This window comes from Canis aureus, chromosome 6 (assembly GCF_053574225.1).
Source record: "Canis aureus isolate CA01 chromosome 6, VMU_Caureus_v.1.0, whole genome shotgun sequence".
Classification (NCBI taxonomy): Eukaryota; Metazoa; Chordata; class Mammalia; order Carnivora; family Canidae; genus Canis; species Canis aureus.
In genome coordinates, this window is record NC_135616.1 from 51,608,335 (window position 1) to 51,623,410 (window position 15,076).

Genomic DNA, 15,076 nt, shown 5'->3' on the forward strand with positions numbered 1-15,076 from the left:
CTTACCATTTGCAGATGGCATGATACCGTATATGTAAAACCCTAACGACTCCACCAAAAAAAATTTCTAGAACGGATAGATGAATTCAGTAAGGTTGCAGGATACAAAATCAATGTACAGAAATCTTTTGCTTTCGTATATACTAATAATGAAGCAGGAGAAAGAGAAATTACGAAAATGATCCCATTTACAACTGTATCAAAAAAAAAAAATGTTCCTAAGAATAACCTAACCAAAGAGGTGAAAGATCTGTACTCCGAAAACTATAAAACACTGTTGAAAGGAATTCAAGACAACACAAAGAACTGGAAAGACATTCTGTGCTCATGGGTTAGAAAAACAAATATTATTAAAATATCTATACTACCCAAAGCAATCTATAGATGTAATGCAATCCCCACAAAAATACCAACAGAATTTTCCAAAGAACAAACAATACTAAAATTTGTATGGGACAACAGAAGACCTCGAATAGTCAACTAATCTTGAAAAAGAAAAACAGAACTAGAGGTATTACAATTCCAGATTTCAAACTGTATTATAAAGTGGTAGTAATTAAAACAATATGATACTGACACAAAAACAGACACATAAATCAATACAACATATTAGGAAATCCACTATTATATGACAAATTAATTTTTGACAAAGGAGGAATGAATACACAATGGGAAAAAGACCCTGAAACAAACGGGAAAACTGGACAGCAACATGCAGCAAAATGAAGTTGGACCACTTTCTTTCACCATACACAAAAATAAACTCAAAATGCTTTAAAGACCTTAATGTGAGACCTAAAACCATAAAAATCCTTAAAGAGAGAACAGGCAGTCATTTCTCTGACATCGGCCATAGGAACTTTTTTCTAGATATGTCTCCTGTGCAAGGGAAACAAAAGAAAAACTATTGGGACCTCATCAAAATAAAAATCTTCTGCACAGTGAAACAACCAACTAAACTAAAAGGCAAACTACTGAATGGGAGAAGATGTTTGCAAATGACATATCTGATCAAGGGTTAGCATTCAAAATACACAAAGAACTGATACAACTCAATAACCCCCCCAAAAGTAATACAATTTAAAAAATGGACAAAAAACAAGAAAAGACATTTCTTCAAAGAAAGTATACAGATGACCAACAAACACATGAAAAGATGCTCAACATCACTTATCATCAGGGAAATGAAAATCAAAACCGCAATGACGTATCACCTCATGCCTGTCAGAATGACTAAAACCAAAAACACAAGAAACAAGCGTTGGCAACAATGTGGAGAAAAAGGAACCCCCGAGCACTATTGGTGGAAATGCAAACTGATGCAGCCACTCTGAAAAACAGAGTGGAGTTTCCTCAAAAAATTAAAAATAGAACTACTCTACATTCCAGGAATCACACTACTGGGTATTTATTCTCCCTCCCCCTCCCCCCAAAAAAACACCAATTCCAACATGCACCTCTATGTTTTTAGCAGCATTACTTACAATAGCCAAACTATGGAAGCAGCCCAAGTGTCCACAGATAGATGAATGGACAAAGAAGATGTGGTAGAGATAGAATGGACTGTTACTCAGCCATTAAAAAGAATGTAATCTTGCCATTTAAAACAACATGGAGAGAGCTAGAGTATAATTCTAAATGAAATAATTCAGTCAGAGAAAGAAAAATACCATATGATTTCACATATATGTGGAGTTTAATAAACAAAGCAAATGAGCAAAGGGGAAAAAACGAGTGCGAGTGACAAACCAAGAAACACTCTTAACTATGGAGAATAAACTGATGGTCACCAGAGGGGAAAGCAGTGAGGGGGATGGGTGAAGTAGGTTATGGGAATTAAAAAACACACTTATCATGATGAAAAAAATAATAATAAATAAATTTCTTAAGAACCAAAAACAAAATAGTTATTGTAATGGACGGGACTTCAAATGAAAAATAAATATTCTTTCATCCAATAAATACCTGAGTTCTAAACAGGGGGAAAAAACCCCACAATATTATTTATATTACCAAAACCCTCTAAAATGAAATACTTAGGTATAAATCTAACAAAATATATACAAGATGTGTATGGAGAAAACCACAGAACTTTAATAAAAGAAGAATGAAACAATTGGAACCAATATCGTCAAAATGTCAATTCTTCCCAACTTTGTCTATAGATTCAATGTAATCAAAATCAAAATCCCAGCAAATTATTTTGTAGACATTGACACTGATTCTAAAGTTTATATAAAAAAGACCATACTAGCCAACACAATATTGAAGAGGAGAAGGAAGTCAGAGGACTGATGCTACCTGACTTCTAGACCTGCTATACTACAATAATCAAGATAATATGGTATTAATAAAAGAATAGAAAATAGATCAATTACTTGAACAAGATAGAAAAAAGATAGATATGATTATAATCAACTGATCTTTAATAAAGGAGTAAAGGCAATACAATGGAACAGAGTCTTTTTTACAAAGGGTACTAGAACTGGACATCCCGCTTGCAAAAAAAAAAAAAAAAAAATCTAGACAGAGGCCTTACACCCTACACAAAAATTGAAAATAGATTGGAGACCTAAACGTAAAACACAAACTATAAATCTCTTAGAAGATCACATAAGAGAAAACCTAGGTGACCATGGCTATGGGCATGACTTTTTAGATACAAGCAAAATCCATGAAAGTAAAAGTTGACGAGCTGAAATGCATTAAAATTAAAAATGTCTGCTCTACAAAAGACACCGTCAAGGGAATGAGATGACAAGCCACAGACTAAAAGAAAATATTTGCAAAAGATACATATGACAAAGAGCTGTTATCCAAAATATACAAAGAACTTCTAAAACTCAACAATAAAAACCCCAAACAACCCAAATACAACAAAGGGCCAAGACCTTAACAGACAACTCACAAAAAAATAGGTATCTGAAAATATACTCCATGTAATCTGTCATCATGGAAATACAAATTAAAGTAACAGTAAGATGCCACTACGTACCTCTCAGAATGGTCAAATTCCAGAACATTGACAACACCAAATGCTGGTGAGGATGTGAAGCAACACAAACTCTCATTCATTGCTGGTGGGAATACAAAGTAGTACAGCTACTGTAGAAGACAGTTTGACAGTTTCTTACAAAAAGAAACATATTCTTACCTCATGATCTGGCAACAGAGCTCCTTGGTATTTACCCAAAGGAACTGAAAACTTATATCCACACAAAAACCTGCACACAGATTTTACAGCAGCTTTATTCATAATTGCCAAAACTTGGAAGCAAACCAAGATGCCCTTCAGTAGGTGAATGAATAAATAAACTGTAGAACATCCAGACAATGGGATACTATTCAAGGCTAAAAAGAAATGAACTATTAAGCCATGAAAAGACATAGAAAAACCTTAAATGCATATTATTAAAAGAAAGAAGCCAATCTGAAAAGGCCTCATACTGTGTGATTTCAATTATATGACATTCTGGAAAAGGGGAAACTGAAAACAGTAAAAAGATCCATGATTGCCAAGATTTGGTGGAGTAAAGGAGGTGAGACAAGGGATTAATAGGCACAGCACAGAGGATTTTTAGGGCAGTCAGAATACTCTGTACAATACTATAATGTTGGAGACAGGGACGCCTGGATGGCTCCGCGGTTAGGCTCTGCTTTCGGCTCAGGGCCTGATCCTGGAGTTCAGGGATCGAGTCCCACCTTGGGCTCCCTACTGGGAGCCCACTTCTCCCTCTGCCTATGTCTCTGCCTCTCTCTCTCTCTCTCTCTGTCCCTCCTCTCTCTCTTTCTCTCTCTGTCTCATGAATAAATAAATAAAATCTTTTAAAAATGTTGGAGACATGTCATTATGTATCTGTCCAAACCCACAGAATGTACAATACCTAATGTAAGCAATGGACTTTGAGTGGTTATGATATATGACTATAGTTTCAGCAGTTGTAACAAATGCAGCACTGGGGGTGGGGGGGTGGTCGTGATGAGAATGGTAGGGGCAGAGAGGATACAAGAAATCTCTGTAGATATATTTTGCTGTAAAACTAAAACTGCTAAACCTAAAACTGCTCTAAAATTAATGTCTTAAAAAATGATGGACATGGGGACATCTGGGTGGCTCGGTCAGTTAAGTACCCAACTCTTGATTTCAGTGTGGGTCGTGATCTCGGGGATCGAGCCCTGAGTGGGGCTCCGGGCTCAGCAGGGAGCCTGCTTGAGATTCTCTTTTTCCCTCTCCCTCGGCCCCCCAACACACATGCACACTGCACTCATATTCTTTTTCTCTCTCAAATAAATAAATTAATTTAAAAAAGTAATGGGCTATTGGAGTGTAGGGAAAAAATAACTCACAGATTAGGGATACCACTTTTCTTCAGGGCAGTTTGAAGATGTCTATCAAGAGCCTTAAAGTAAGAATACCCTCTGACCAAGCAATTCCACTTTAGACATTTACCACAAGTAAATAATGAAGGATATGCACAAAGATGTCATCTTAAAGTTGTATATTGAGCCACATTATCATTTATAAGAGATAAAAATCAGAAGCAACTTAACCCTTAGCGTATCAGTGAAATAAATGTGTATGAACTATAGCCATTATAATAATGTTGCAAATTAATATTTAGCAACATGGAAAGTTATTTGCAACACATTAGTAGAAAAAACCAGGTTGGAGAAAATGTGCAGAAAACAACATAATTAGTATTATTACATAGTACTTTTAGTATTAGTAGTAGTAGTATTTAGAGAGTTCTGTGGGGAATACAGCAAGGTGATAAAGGCAGTTATCTCTGGGTGATAGAACTATGGACGTAACTTTCTATTCTTTCATAATAGTTATATGGGCTTTTTTTTACCGAAGATATAGATGTTATTTTTTATTTTCAAAATCTTTAAGATGAGTCAATAATGGGAGAAGACAGAGATTGTTCGGACTGTAGTAAATATGGTAAGTAAGAGGTTCTGAATGAACCTGCATGTTTAGTGTATGCTACTTTATGCAATAGATGTGTACAAATTGAGTTGCATTCTCCATTATGCTAATGGAAGAAAAAGCTGTAAGAAGCAATAACGATTCATTTAATAATGTGAATAACTATTGCTCCCTGTTTCCATTTTAGAAGTTCACATCTTTTTAACTTTTAGATTTGCTTAAAGCAGACAACACCCAAATAATTATTCTTTTGTTATATCCTGGCCAAGTGGTTCATCTCAATCGTGTGAAGAGAGCCCTAGGTGTGTGTTGTGTTTTTACTTTCTCAATTTGCAGGGCGTAATCCCTTTCTCCACCATTCTGCAGACAGCCTAGAAGAACAGAATTCACATGCTAGCAGAATTTGGTTGTCTTCTGGAATAACTAAGACTCACATGCATAAGCCGTCAGTGTGAGTCTGACTCTTACATACTCTGATCAGGAAAGGCAGCCATCTCCAGGTGGAGGAAAACAAAGCAGCCACGTGTGGGTAAAATCGACCACTCGGAACATCCCTTGAAACACATGAAGAAAAATATCTCGAATGCACCCGTCTCCAGAGTGCTGGAGCTGTAGGTGTGGGTCACCTTGGCCTGGCACTGTCCCTGTCTAAAGAAACAGTGAAGCTGAAGCTCAGACAGGGTTACTTGCCCAATGTCATGTCCATACTCACTAGTGAGGATCTGATTAGAATCCTTTGTCTCCCACAAGTGCCAGAGGCTCTTATAAATAAAGCAGACCGTGTGGTATAATGAAAACACTACCAGAGTAGGAGTCGGGAACCCTGGATTTCCAAGCTGGCTTTGTCACTTAAATAGCCAGGTGTCCTCTGGCAGGCACCTACCCCTTTGGGGACTGTGCCTCTTTGCTTACCACATAAGGAGCTTCTACTGGAAAACATTTAAAGACTCTGCAGATCAAATACCTATAGTTTCTAAGTAGCTCATACCTTCCGCTGCCCTGGTCCTTTGGGTTTAGTCCTTGCAGGCATTCTTGCCCTTCTAGACTCCTTCCATCCAGAGTTCCTTTGTACACACCTATCCCGTGATCTCCAAGCTGTGCAAGGTCAGAAGAAAGTCCCATGAGCTGCAAAGCAGGTGCTAAAACATTTCCCATGTTGCTGTGACTATTTTAGCTAAGAGTCATGTTATTTTTTTTCTGCCTAAGTAGATTAACTAGGCACACATATGTTGGTAGACAGAACACCACTGAATACACCCTGCAGAGCAAACAGAAGTTTAATTTCCCTTAAACAGACATCAAGTGCCTGCAGATGTATGAAGCCAGGAAGAGTGATTCCTTAGGTAGCCAGCCTCTCCCAGGAGAAGGGGCTACCCAGGTCCTGACCCAGAGAGGAGGAAGAACTTGGGGATGGGAAGAGTCCTGACACATTCAGCTAAACCAAATGGCAGCCCAAATGAAAGGAGAGACAGGGAGAACTGGGTTGTGTTAGAAATCAATTTTCAACTTCAGTTAACTTTATTGGCATGACAAGGTAGACACATTGCCAAAGTCAATACAGTAGATCTGTGTGCCTAAGGCAGGTTTTGGTGCTAATGGAGGTTTTAATGCCAGACATTATGTCCTCTGAATGTTTCCTAATGTCCTTTGTCTCCAGCTGCCACATGTTGTGGCTATGATCTTGCTACTGAAGGTCACAGAATTAAGTTTTGGGCATTGAAATCAAACTTATGGTAAGGGTCTTCTTTCCTAAAACCCTTTTATACTCTTGGGAAACCTCGTGAACTTATATTTTATTTATTGTATAGTACACAATAATAAACATAAGCAAGTATTTTCAGATAGGATATTTTTAAAATACTTCATTTCCTAGGCAGGTTTTTAAAGTAAAAGATATCAGTAAGAAAACTACCTAAAATTTCCTTATCAAAGATTCTTGCTATAATGTTTACACTTTTGGTAGGCATATAATAAAACTGTTAATATCTAGAATCTTTTTTTAAAAAAAATATTATTTATTAAGAGAGAAGAAGAGTGCACATGGGCAGGGGGGAGGGCAGAGGGAGAAGAAGCAGACTCCTTGCTTAACAGGGAGCCCGAATATCCAGGGTCCTTCTTTGAGTAAAGCACCTCCATTCAGAGGAGAAATGGGGAAATGACTTATTTCTGGCTGGGCAATTTTTTTTTTTCTTCATGATCTTAGTGGCATAGATACGCATTACATTATTTCTACCAGGAGCCCAGCCCAAGCTGCCAGGCCAAGAAGCACTTACAGGCAATAGATAAAATCAGATTATGAATAGATCATGATTCTGCCCAGCAAGTATGCAATAATGGATAAGTTTAATGTTTAAACAAATATTTGTTTTAAAGGAGGTAAAAGGTGACAGTACAACATATGTTTCAGATATAATACAGATATGGCATTTTCAGATACAGCACAGGTATTGCATAAACCTATAATTTGGAGCACATAACCTATAGACAAAACATTACCTTCCATTGGTGGCAACAGGCACTAATTATAGGGGTACAATTTCTCATAAGCTTTCTGTATTAAATAATTGAATGAATGAATACACTGCAAAATCTAAATTATTTAAGCTGTAAATAAAGTACACTATTAAATCAGTGTAATTCCTCTCATTTTGCAAAAACTGAGATCGAGATATTTTTGTTTTCATGTTTGCTCAGGTCAACATTTGACAACTGACATGATACTAGAATTCAGGTGTCTCAATTCAGAACAGTGAATGTTCCACTATAGAAGGATCCTATTGCATACTTGGTTTCTGTACTTTGCCCTTGACATATTCATAAAAGTTAAAACTTAAGTCCATAAAGAGGCCAATGTCCACCAACAATAAATAAACCAATACATTTTACCTATTTTCCACTACCAACAATTTAGTTGTTCGTCTGACAGTTCTAAGTAAAGGCGCTGATTGGCTGGTGGGTTGGTTGGGTTGGTTGATTAAAGATACCTTGCAATTTAATTTAGAAACCAAGGAGTAATTGAAGCCTTCTTCATTCTGTAGGTTTAATAAGCATTTGCAAAGGAAGGTCACCATTATCACTAATACAATCACAATATCAGTTATATGAGAAAAAAGATATACATATAGGTATGATAGATATGTATCATATATATGACCAAATAGGATGCATATGCTACATAGATTATATATGTTGTACTATGTGTGTGCATATATGCATATACTAAATGTTTAAGTAGTTCTTCAAAAATTGCCTTTATCAAAGTGATTCTGCATGGCTTGTGAGAGTGGAATAGTGGGACAGACTCGTTAAAGAACAAATAACACAAACAACTCAGCTTGAACTTTTCTTTTCCCCCTAGTCAAAGGCCTTTGGGAATTAACAAGTTCCCTGAGTCGGGATCTTAAGTATTTCTATACACTCCAAGTGTTCTTATGTTGAGATCCTCACTAGTTTTAAATGTATCCAAATTAGGAGACTGGGATGATGTTAAGGACTGGGATGAATCAGTTAGAAGCTCTATCCCCAAAGCATTAGGAGCTATTATCCAGAAGTGTAGCACATCATACTTTGATCAGGGAAATTAAAATATTCTCCCAAGATATTCTATTTGTAAAACATTTTCCAAATTGAATTCTAGTTGCAGAAATATTTTTGGCAAGTAAACAGCAGGGGGCTGAGAGCCTGGTCTATGCCAACTTTGCTGACTCCAACAGCCAGGATGGAAAGTCTGGGCAGAGGAGGATATGCAAGCACTGGTGGGACTGAGCCCATGTGAGCAGTGGGCAGCTGGTCTTTCGTCACTGAGCACTTCCTGTCTGCACTCCAGACTCCAAGGATAGAGTGTTGCTCCACTGAGAGGTGCCGGTTAAAGACAGAGAAGGTGAGGGGAGGAGAAAGAGGAACCAGGAATTGATGTCCTGGATAAGCTACACCCTCAGGCCCAGCAAATGTGAAGGAGGAGAGTAGAAGTCAGACACTGGGCCACCTAGAGCTCTCCCAGAGTCCACGCTGGAACCAGCCTGGTACCATTGCTGTACCTTGGTGTTATTATGAGCTGACCCAGCACTCATGGCTAGGTCTTGGTGTTCTGTTGAACAGAAGCAATTTCACATGAGAGCAGAGCAGGCCTCTCTGTGACTATGATGCCGCAAGACCCAAACAAGAGGGTTCTGTGATCATGTCTGAACAGACAAAACACAAGCATCGTCTCAGCCCCCAAACGAGCCAATATACCCTCTCCTGACTAATAGGAATGACTGCTGTTCCTGTCCTGATTGCATCTTTAGCCTCACTCCAGTGAGCCTCCCCATCATAGAATTATCTCTGCTTCCTGGAAGCATTTGATTCAGAGCAAAGTCTTCTTCTTTAAGAAGAAGACTGACAAATCAACTGACAAGAGCAAGCCCAAGTCCTTCCTAAGTCCTTTCCAACACCTTCTTGCCCAAGCACCCTGCAGTTGCTCACAGTGCACATTCTCTCTCTGTGCAACCAGCAAGAAACACAACTTGTTCAGCTATAGGTGTGCTCCTGCCAGCCTGCAGCTGGAGGACCAGTGACAACAGTGTCTGTTCTGTGCCAAGCAGTGTGCCTTATAGATCTGAACAAAACAGTCCTATCCTAAGGGACATGCTCACAACCTGGAGGATGCAAGGAGCAGAGGGCAGAATGACCTCAAGAGTCATGACAAATCAAACGAAATTCAACAGGATGTCAAATAAATAACCCTAAGGGTGGTATGATATGGAGACTATGAAAGGATGGAGAACCCCATCAAGATCAAATGTATGTGAGACACTGGGGTGGCTCAGCAGTTGAGCATCTGCCTGGAGTCCCAGGATCAAGTCCCACATGGGGCTCCCTGCGTGGAGCCTGCTTCTCCCTCTGCCTATGTCTCTGCCACTCTCTTTCTGTGTCTTTCATGAATAAATAAATAAAATCTTTTTAAAAAATCAAATGTACTTAATTTTACAAACCTTAAAATTGCATCAAGTTTGAATGACTTGCAAATATATTTACAAATTTTAAGGCACCAAGGAAAGGCAAAATCCAGTCAAGTGATCAAAAACAGGAGCTGCAGACTTCCTTGAGAGAACAAAGGATTAGACAAAGTAGCCTGGGACCTGGGAGAGCCACCTCTGTAGTGTGAAAGCCTACAACTTTATAGTCATTCAGAAAGTCCCATCAGGGTCCCTAGCAAGTCCTGGCCAACACTCTGCTGATAAGTTATGTGATAAACATCTTCCTTTAGGTAGGATGTGTGTTTCTTAACACCAGGAAGATTGAGAATTAGGTATAGAAAGACATGAGAGAGCCAAACCATTATATTTATAATGTTAAGGACTTTACATTGTGTATATTTGCCGTTTTGCTTATTTGTAATTTTTAAGAGAACTGGGCCAATTAGAGTGGTAGGTAGCCCCGCCCCTTATAATGCCAATTTATTTTATTTTTTTTAATAAAATAATTTTTATTGGTGTTCAATTTACCAACATACAGAATAACACCCAGTGCTCATCCTGTCAAGTGTCCCCCTCAGTGCCCGTCACCCACTCACCCCCACCCCCCGCTCTCCTCCCCTTCCACCACCCCTAGTTCGTTTCCCAGAGTTAGGAGTCTTTATGTTCTGTCTCCCTTTCTGATAATGCCAATTTAAAACACAATTGAGGGATCCCTAGGTGGCGCAGCGGTTTGGCGCCTGCCTTCGGCCTAGGGCGCGATCCTGGAGACCCGGGATCGAATCCCACATCGGGCTCCCAGTGCATGGAGCCTGGTTCTCCCTCTGCCTGTGTCTCTGCCTCTCTTTCTCTGTGCCTCCCATGAATAAATAAATAAAATCTCTTTTTTAAGTAGAATATTGATTTTTTAATCCAAAAAGTAAAACTTCAAATAATGTTTTCTACGTATAAAGGACACCTAGACAAAAGATAGGTATCTAGAAACTCACGTGAATATAAGCAAACACTGTTGTGTGTGCTAAGTGCTGTCATGGGGAAAGAGAAAATGCTACATGGGAACAAGCAGGAGAGGTCATATCTGGTGGAACAAGACCCTTTGGGAGGAGGGATAGGGAGGAGGGACAAGTAAACCAAGAAAAAGGTGTGAGGAGGGAGGGAGAGAGGGTAGAGCCATAGGATGTTCACTCATTTACATATATCTTGTGCCTAACTGGCAAAGCTAGGGGCCAGGGAGATTAGCAAACAAAACAAGATCCCTCCCCTCCTGGAGAAGCCAGGGAAGAGGGAGCTCCGGGGTCTTGGAATAGAAAGAAATTCAGTGTCTAGAAGCCTGTCCCTGATGAGTTAGAAGGTGATCCCCCTAAGTTGCAGGGAGAGATGAGACTGCACTGACAGGCGCACACGAAGTCCCTACTTATGGGGTACAGGAAACCAGGAGGTTCTTAGCAAACCACACCTTTCTTCTTCATTTTTTAACTTCTTTTTGCTTTGGGGATCAGAAGCCTATTTGTAAATCAAACATTTTAAACTTTCCTGAGGCTCAACCCCTGGAGATACAGAAGGAACTACCAACTGCTTAACCCAAAGGCCCCTGAAACCTGATTGGCCTGGCGGCAAATAAGCAGCTCATCTCTGCAGAAGCCTGAGGTCCCAGGCTGCAGAAACTGGCATGATTGTTCACAAAGGACCCCAAAGACCTGCAGGGGATGGACCTTATCTCTCAGGGTTGCTGAGCTTTGGCTGAATCTTCTGCAGATCACAGATCTTTTTAAAAGTGAAAATAGATCCTGTTTTCTAAAGACCAAATGGTGAGTGAGGAGGTTGGGGGGCAGGGGTTGGGGACAGAAGGTCTAGGACGGTAGAAAGCAGTTTGCAAACTGATGAAGGAAGAATGAAGACAGTAAAGGCTGAGGATGACAGAGTTGGAGACCCCTGCAACCCACCTTGGAGTTTACACCTCTACAGGGGCTGTGGCTTTACCCATACACAGTATTTTGTAAGAGAATAGTAGATCTGGAATTTACAAAACTCATTTTCAATTTCATAGGCTACAGCCTTCAAATAATTCCACCCCACCTCTCATGTCTAATGGAACAGATGTGTGTATCGGGGGAAGGATTGAGAAGGATTCCCTCCAAAAGTCCTTGGGATGCTGCAAAATAGATTTAAAGAGCCATCAGCCATAATTTCCTTCAGCGTGTACAGACTCTCTATATGTGTGTGCAACTTTGTCTGAGGTTATCGGGATATCGAAACCTCTCGCTCCTGCAAATACCATGTGGGATGATCTGGTGGCTATCTGAATATTATTTTAAAATCTCCATAGAAGAATTGCCCCTGTGTTTCATGTCAACAATTGTTGTGCCAAACTGCCTTTGACGTCCCTGGAGTTATCTGATCACCCAGATGACACTGAGCAGAGCTAGATGACTGGGAGTCAGCAGCTTAGCCCTCACATCTGCCCAAGGCCAGCAGCAGGAGTTCCAGGAGTTATATGACCTACCAAGTACATCCAGCCTACCATCTGTCATTGGCTTACCATGCCACCTTGGGTTACTGACTTCCCCATTCTGTGCCATCTGTGAAATGTGTATAATAGCACATCATGTCCTTCTGTCCCTCCTCTGTCCTCTCCTGCTCCTCCTCTCCCTCTCTCCCTCCCTTTATTCCTTCCTCCTCCTCCTCTTCCTTCTCTCTCTTTCATTCTCCCTTCCTCCCTCTCTTTGCCCCTCTGCCCTTTTCTCTCTCTCTTACAGAAGAAGATAATATGTCTGTAAAGTGCTTTGAGCTCCTTGGAGATAGAGGGTCTATAAATATAAGCTGTTATCACTGTTACCATGGAAACACAGAGAACTGTGCTCCATTGCTGCGTTTGCTGGGCATAATTCTGGCCTTCTTGCCCTGCTGCCTTCTTGAGGCTGTTAGACAATCAATGATTTTACAAAGCACTACAGCCAGGTAGGGGGCAGGGACCCAGGGCAGCACTTCTTTGCAACTCAGCTCCTCCTCACGTCATTCTTGAAAAATTGTGCTTCTATTTGCTGAAGCAGAGGATTAAGCAAAACTGGCCAGAGTCAGCTACTAATCCATCATGCCAATGACGACAGGTATAGGTACACCACCCAACCAAGGACCCAAAACTCTAACAAGGTTTGAGTTAGTTCCAGGCAAGGTTCAGGCAAGGAAGAATTCCAATGAGCTTCAGAAATAATATTACATCCATTTCCTAAATTTGCTCTGACTCCTGACTCCTCAACTTCAGAACCATGGCTAGCAAAATGTTGTGGTTAATAAGAGGGTGTGCCTTTCTGCCAGTCCATGGGCTTCTGGAAAGCAGGAGCTATGTCTTTTTCATTATAGCATTTGCAAGGCCTAGTACAGGACCTGGCACATAGCATATGTGAAAAGAGATGAGTAAGTGGCTACCATTTTCTATTACACAGCTGAAAGTGCTGTTGACTAAGGCATATGCCATCAAATGTTGGCTTGGGTTCAAGTTCCATGTTTGCTTTCTGCCTCCTCACCCCCATCAGTGAGGCAATGATGCACTTCAGTGCTGCTTTCATGATTGGTCCTGGGAAAGTTGCTCTGCAGCTCAAAGTCTGATATGGGAAAGTAATGATCCTAATTGTTAACCAAACAACGGTGAAAGGTCTCGTGCCAAAGGTAAGGAGTGGAAGCCTTGGGAAAGGTCATTAATCTTTGGAGGCAATGCTATGATCTCACAGGCAGTTTTCCAGCCTCAGATGAGCAAAGGCAAGGAAATCAGAATGGGATTTTAAGTCCAATAAATCCAAGAATTCAGTGCAAGAGCCTTGCTACTTACCAACCTCCCTGAGCCTCAAGACTTCCACCTGTAAAATTAGAATAATAGCACTTACCACGGGGTTGAGGTGATGGTTAAAGGAACTAAATATGTAAACTCGTAGGTCAGTGGCTGGCACCAGTCAATGATTAACATATGTTCATTCCGTTCCATTAGTTTGTTAATACGCGTGAAGAAAGTGGAATATTTTAAATAATGCATTTACTAGTTGATTCCAAAGGCCAGGCACTGGCCTTTCAGAGCCCACCAAGATGGGGCATGTGACAATCCTGCCTTTGATAGCAGGGGTGCAGAATTTAAGGGAAGAAAGAAAATACCCTGGTGCACACAGGGAGCCCAACAGAACAGCTACATAATTTACAGGGTCCAGTGCAAATTGAAAATGCAGAGCCACTTGCGTAAAAATTATTAAAAATTTCAAGGGGGCAATAGCAGACCATTAAACCCTGTGTGACTGCACAGGCCCCACCCCACAAAGCCAGCCCCGGAGCCAGGGGCAGATAGAAGCTTCATGATATTACCAAATGCTGCTTTTGTCGTCGCTGTTGGTCTCATGCAGTCCAGAGGGCTGATTGGTTTCCACAAACTCCTTGGATACACTGAATTCATCTTCTGAGCTAAACCTAAACTGTAGTAAAGGTCATTCCAGAAGGGAAAAGCCCATAAAAACAACAAAACTCTTTGGGAGCCGTTAATGATTGCATACGATGTGTTCCAAGGTTCAGAATGTTCTCGTATCCTTATTCACGGGAATATGGAGGGGAGGTCAAATTATAAAGCATATGAAAGACATTCACCATTTATTCAACTGCTATCTAATAAGCCCCTGCTGTATACGACACATGGTGCTTGGCCATGTTAGGGAAACAGGGAGTGATTATCTTTATGAGGTCTAAAGTCCCTTTCAGTTCTAACATTTGAGGATTCCTTGACAAAGACCTGGCACCTACCTTTAAGAAACTTAAGTCTAGTGCAAAAACAAAATGAACTTGAAATTACTCTGTATAGAATGCTTTCAAATGGAGTATTTAAAATCTATCATTTATATTTATATATATATATGTGCTCCTACCTGCTAGGATTTTTATACAGTCATTCACCTAGATTTTCACTGAGCCCTTCAAAGATTGGGAGCACTGTGTTTCCTTTTGTTTTTTAAATCTGGTCATAAAACCAAGTCACAGGGAAGACAATGGATTCTCCAAGAGTCAAATAATAAGATTGTAGCAGAACATACATCCTTGAGATGAATTACTGAGTCCGTTCTGAGTGGTTCCCGTTCTTCTCCACTCTGTCCACCGATAAAGAATGCGATTAAAATGGGCCGTACTCCTTTCCTTGTTGCTGACGTACAACCCTTCATGGA

General features: G+C 40.2%; 1 protein-coding gene across 6 annotated transcripts in view; it reads right to left on the reverse strand.

Moving 5' to 3' along the window:
* The window catches only part of LOC144316098 (uncharacterized), a 61,626-nt gene extending 47,277 nt beyond the window's left edge, over window positions 1–14,349 (reverse strand). For 3 of the 6 annotated variants that reach the window (XR_013381901.1, XR_013381900.1, XR_013381899.1), the window contains exons 1-3: window positions 14,232–14,349; window positions 13,711–13,738; window positions 5,918–6,024 (exon numbers count right to left, since the gene is read on the reverse strand). Coding sequence is in view for 2 of the 6 variants with exons in the window: in XM_077901574.1 (XP_077757700.1) it covers window positions 5,918–6,084 (167 nt within the window). In the remaining 4 variants the exon portion in view is untranslated. Of the gene's footprint in view, window positions 1–5,917; window positions 6,097–13,710; window positions 13,739–14,231 lie in introns of those variants that run through there. The other 3 variants (XR_013381902.1, XM_077901574.1, XM_077901573.1) reach the window with 1 other exon arrangement.
* Between the last annotated feature and the right edge of the window lie 727 nt (window positions 14,350–15,076).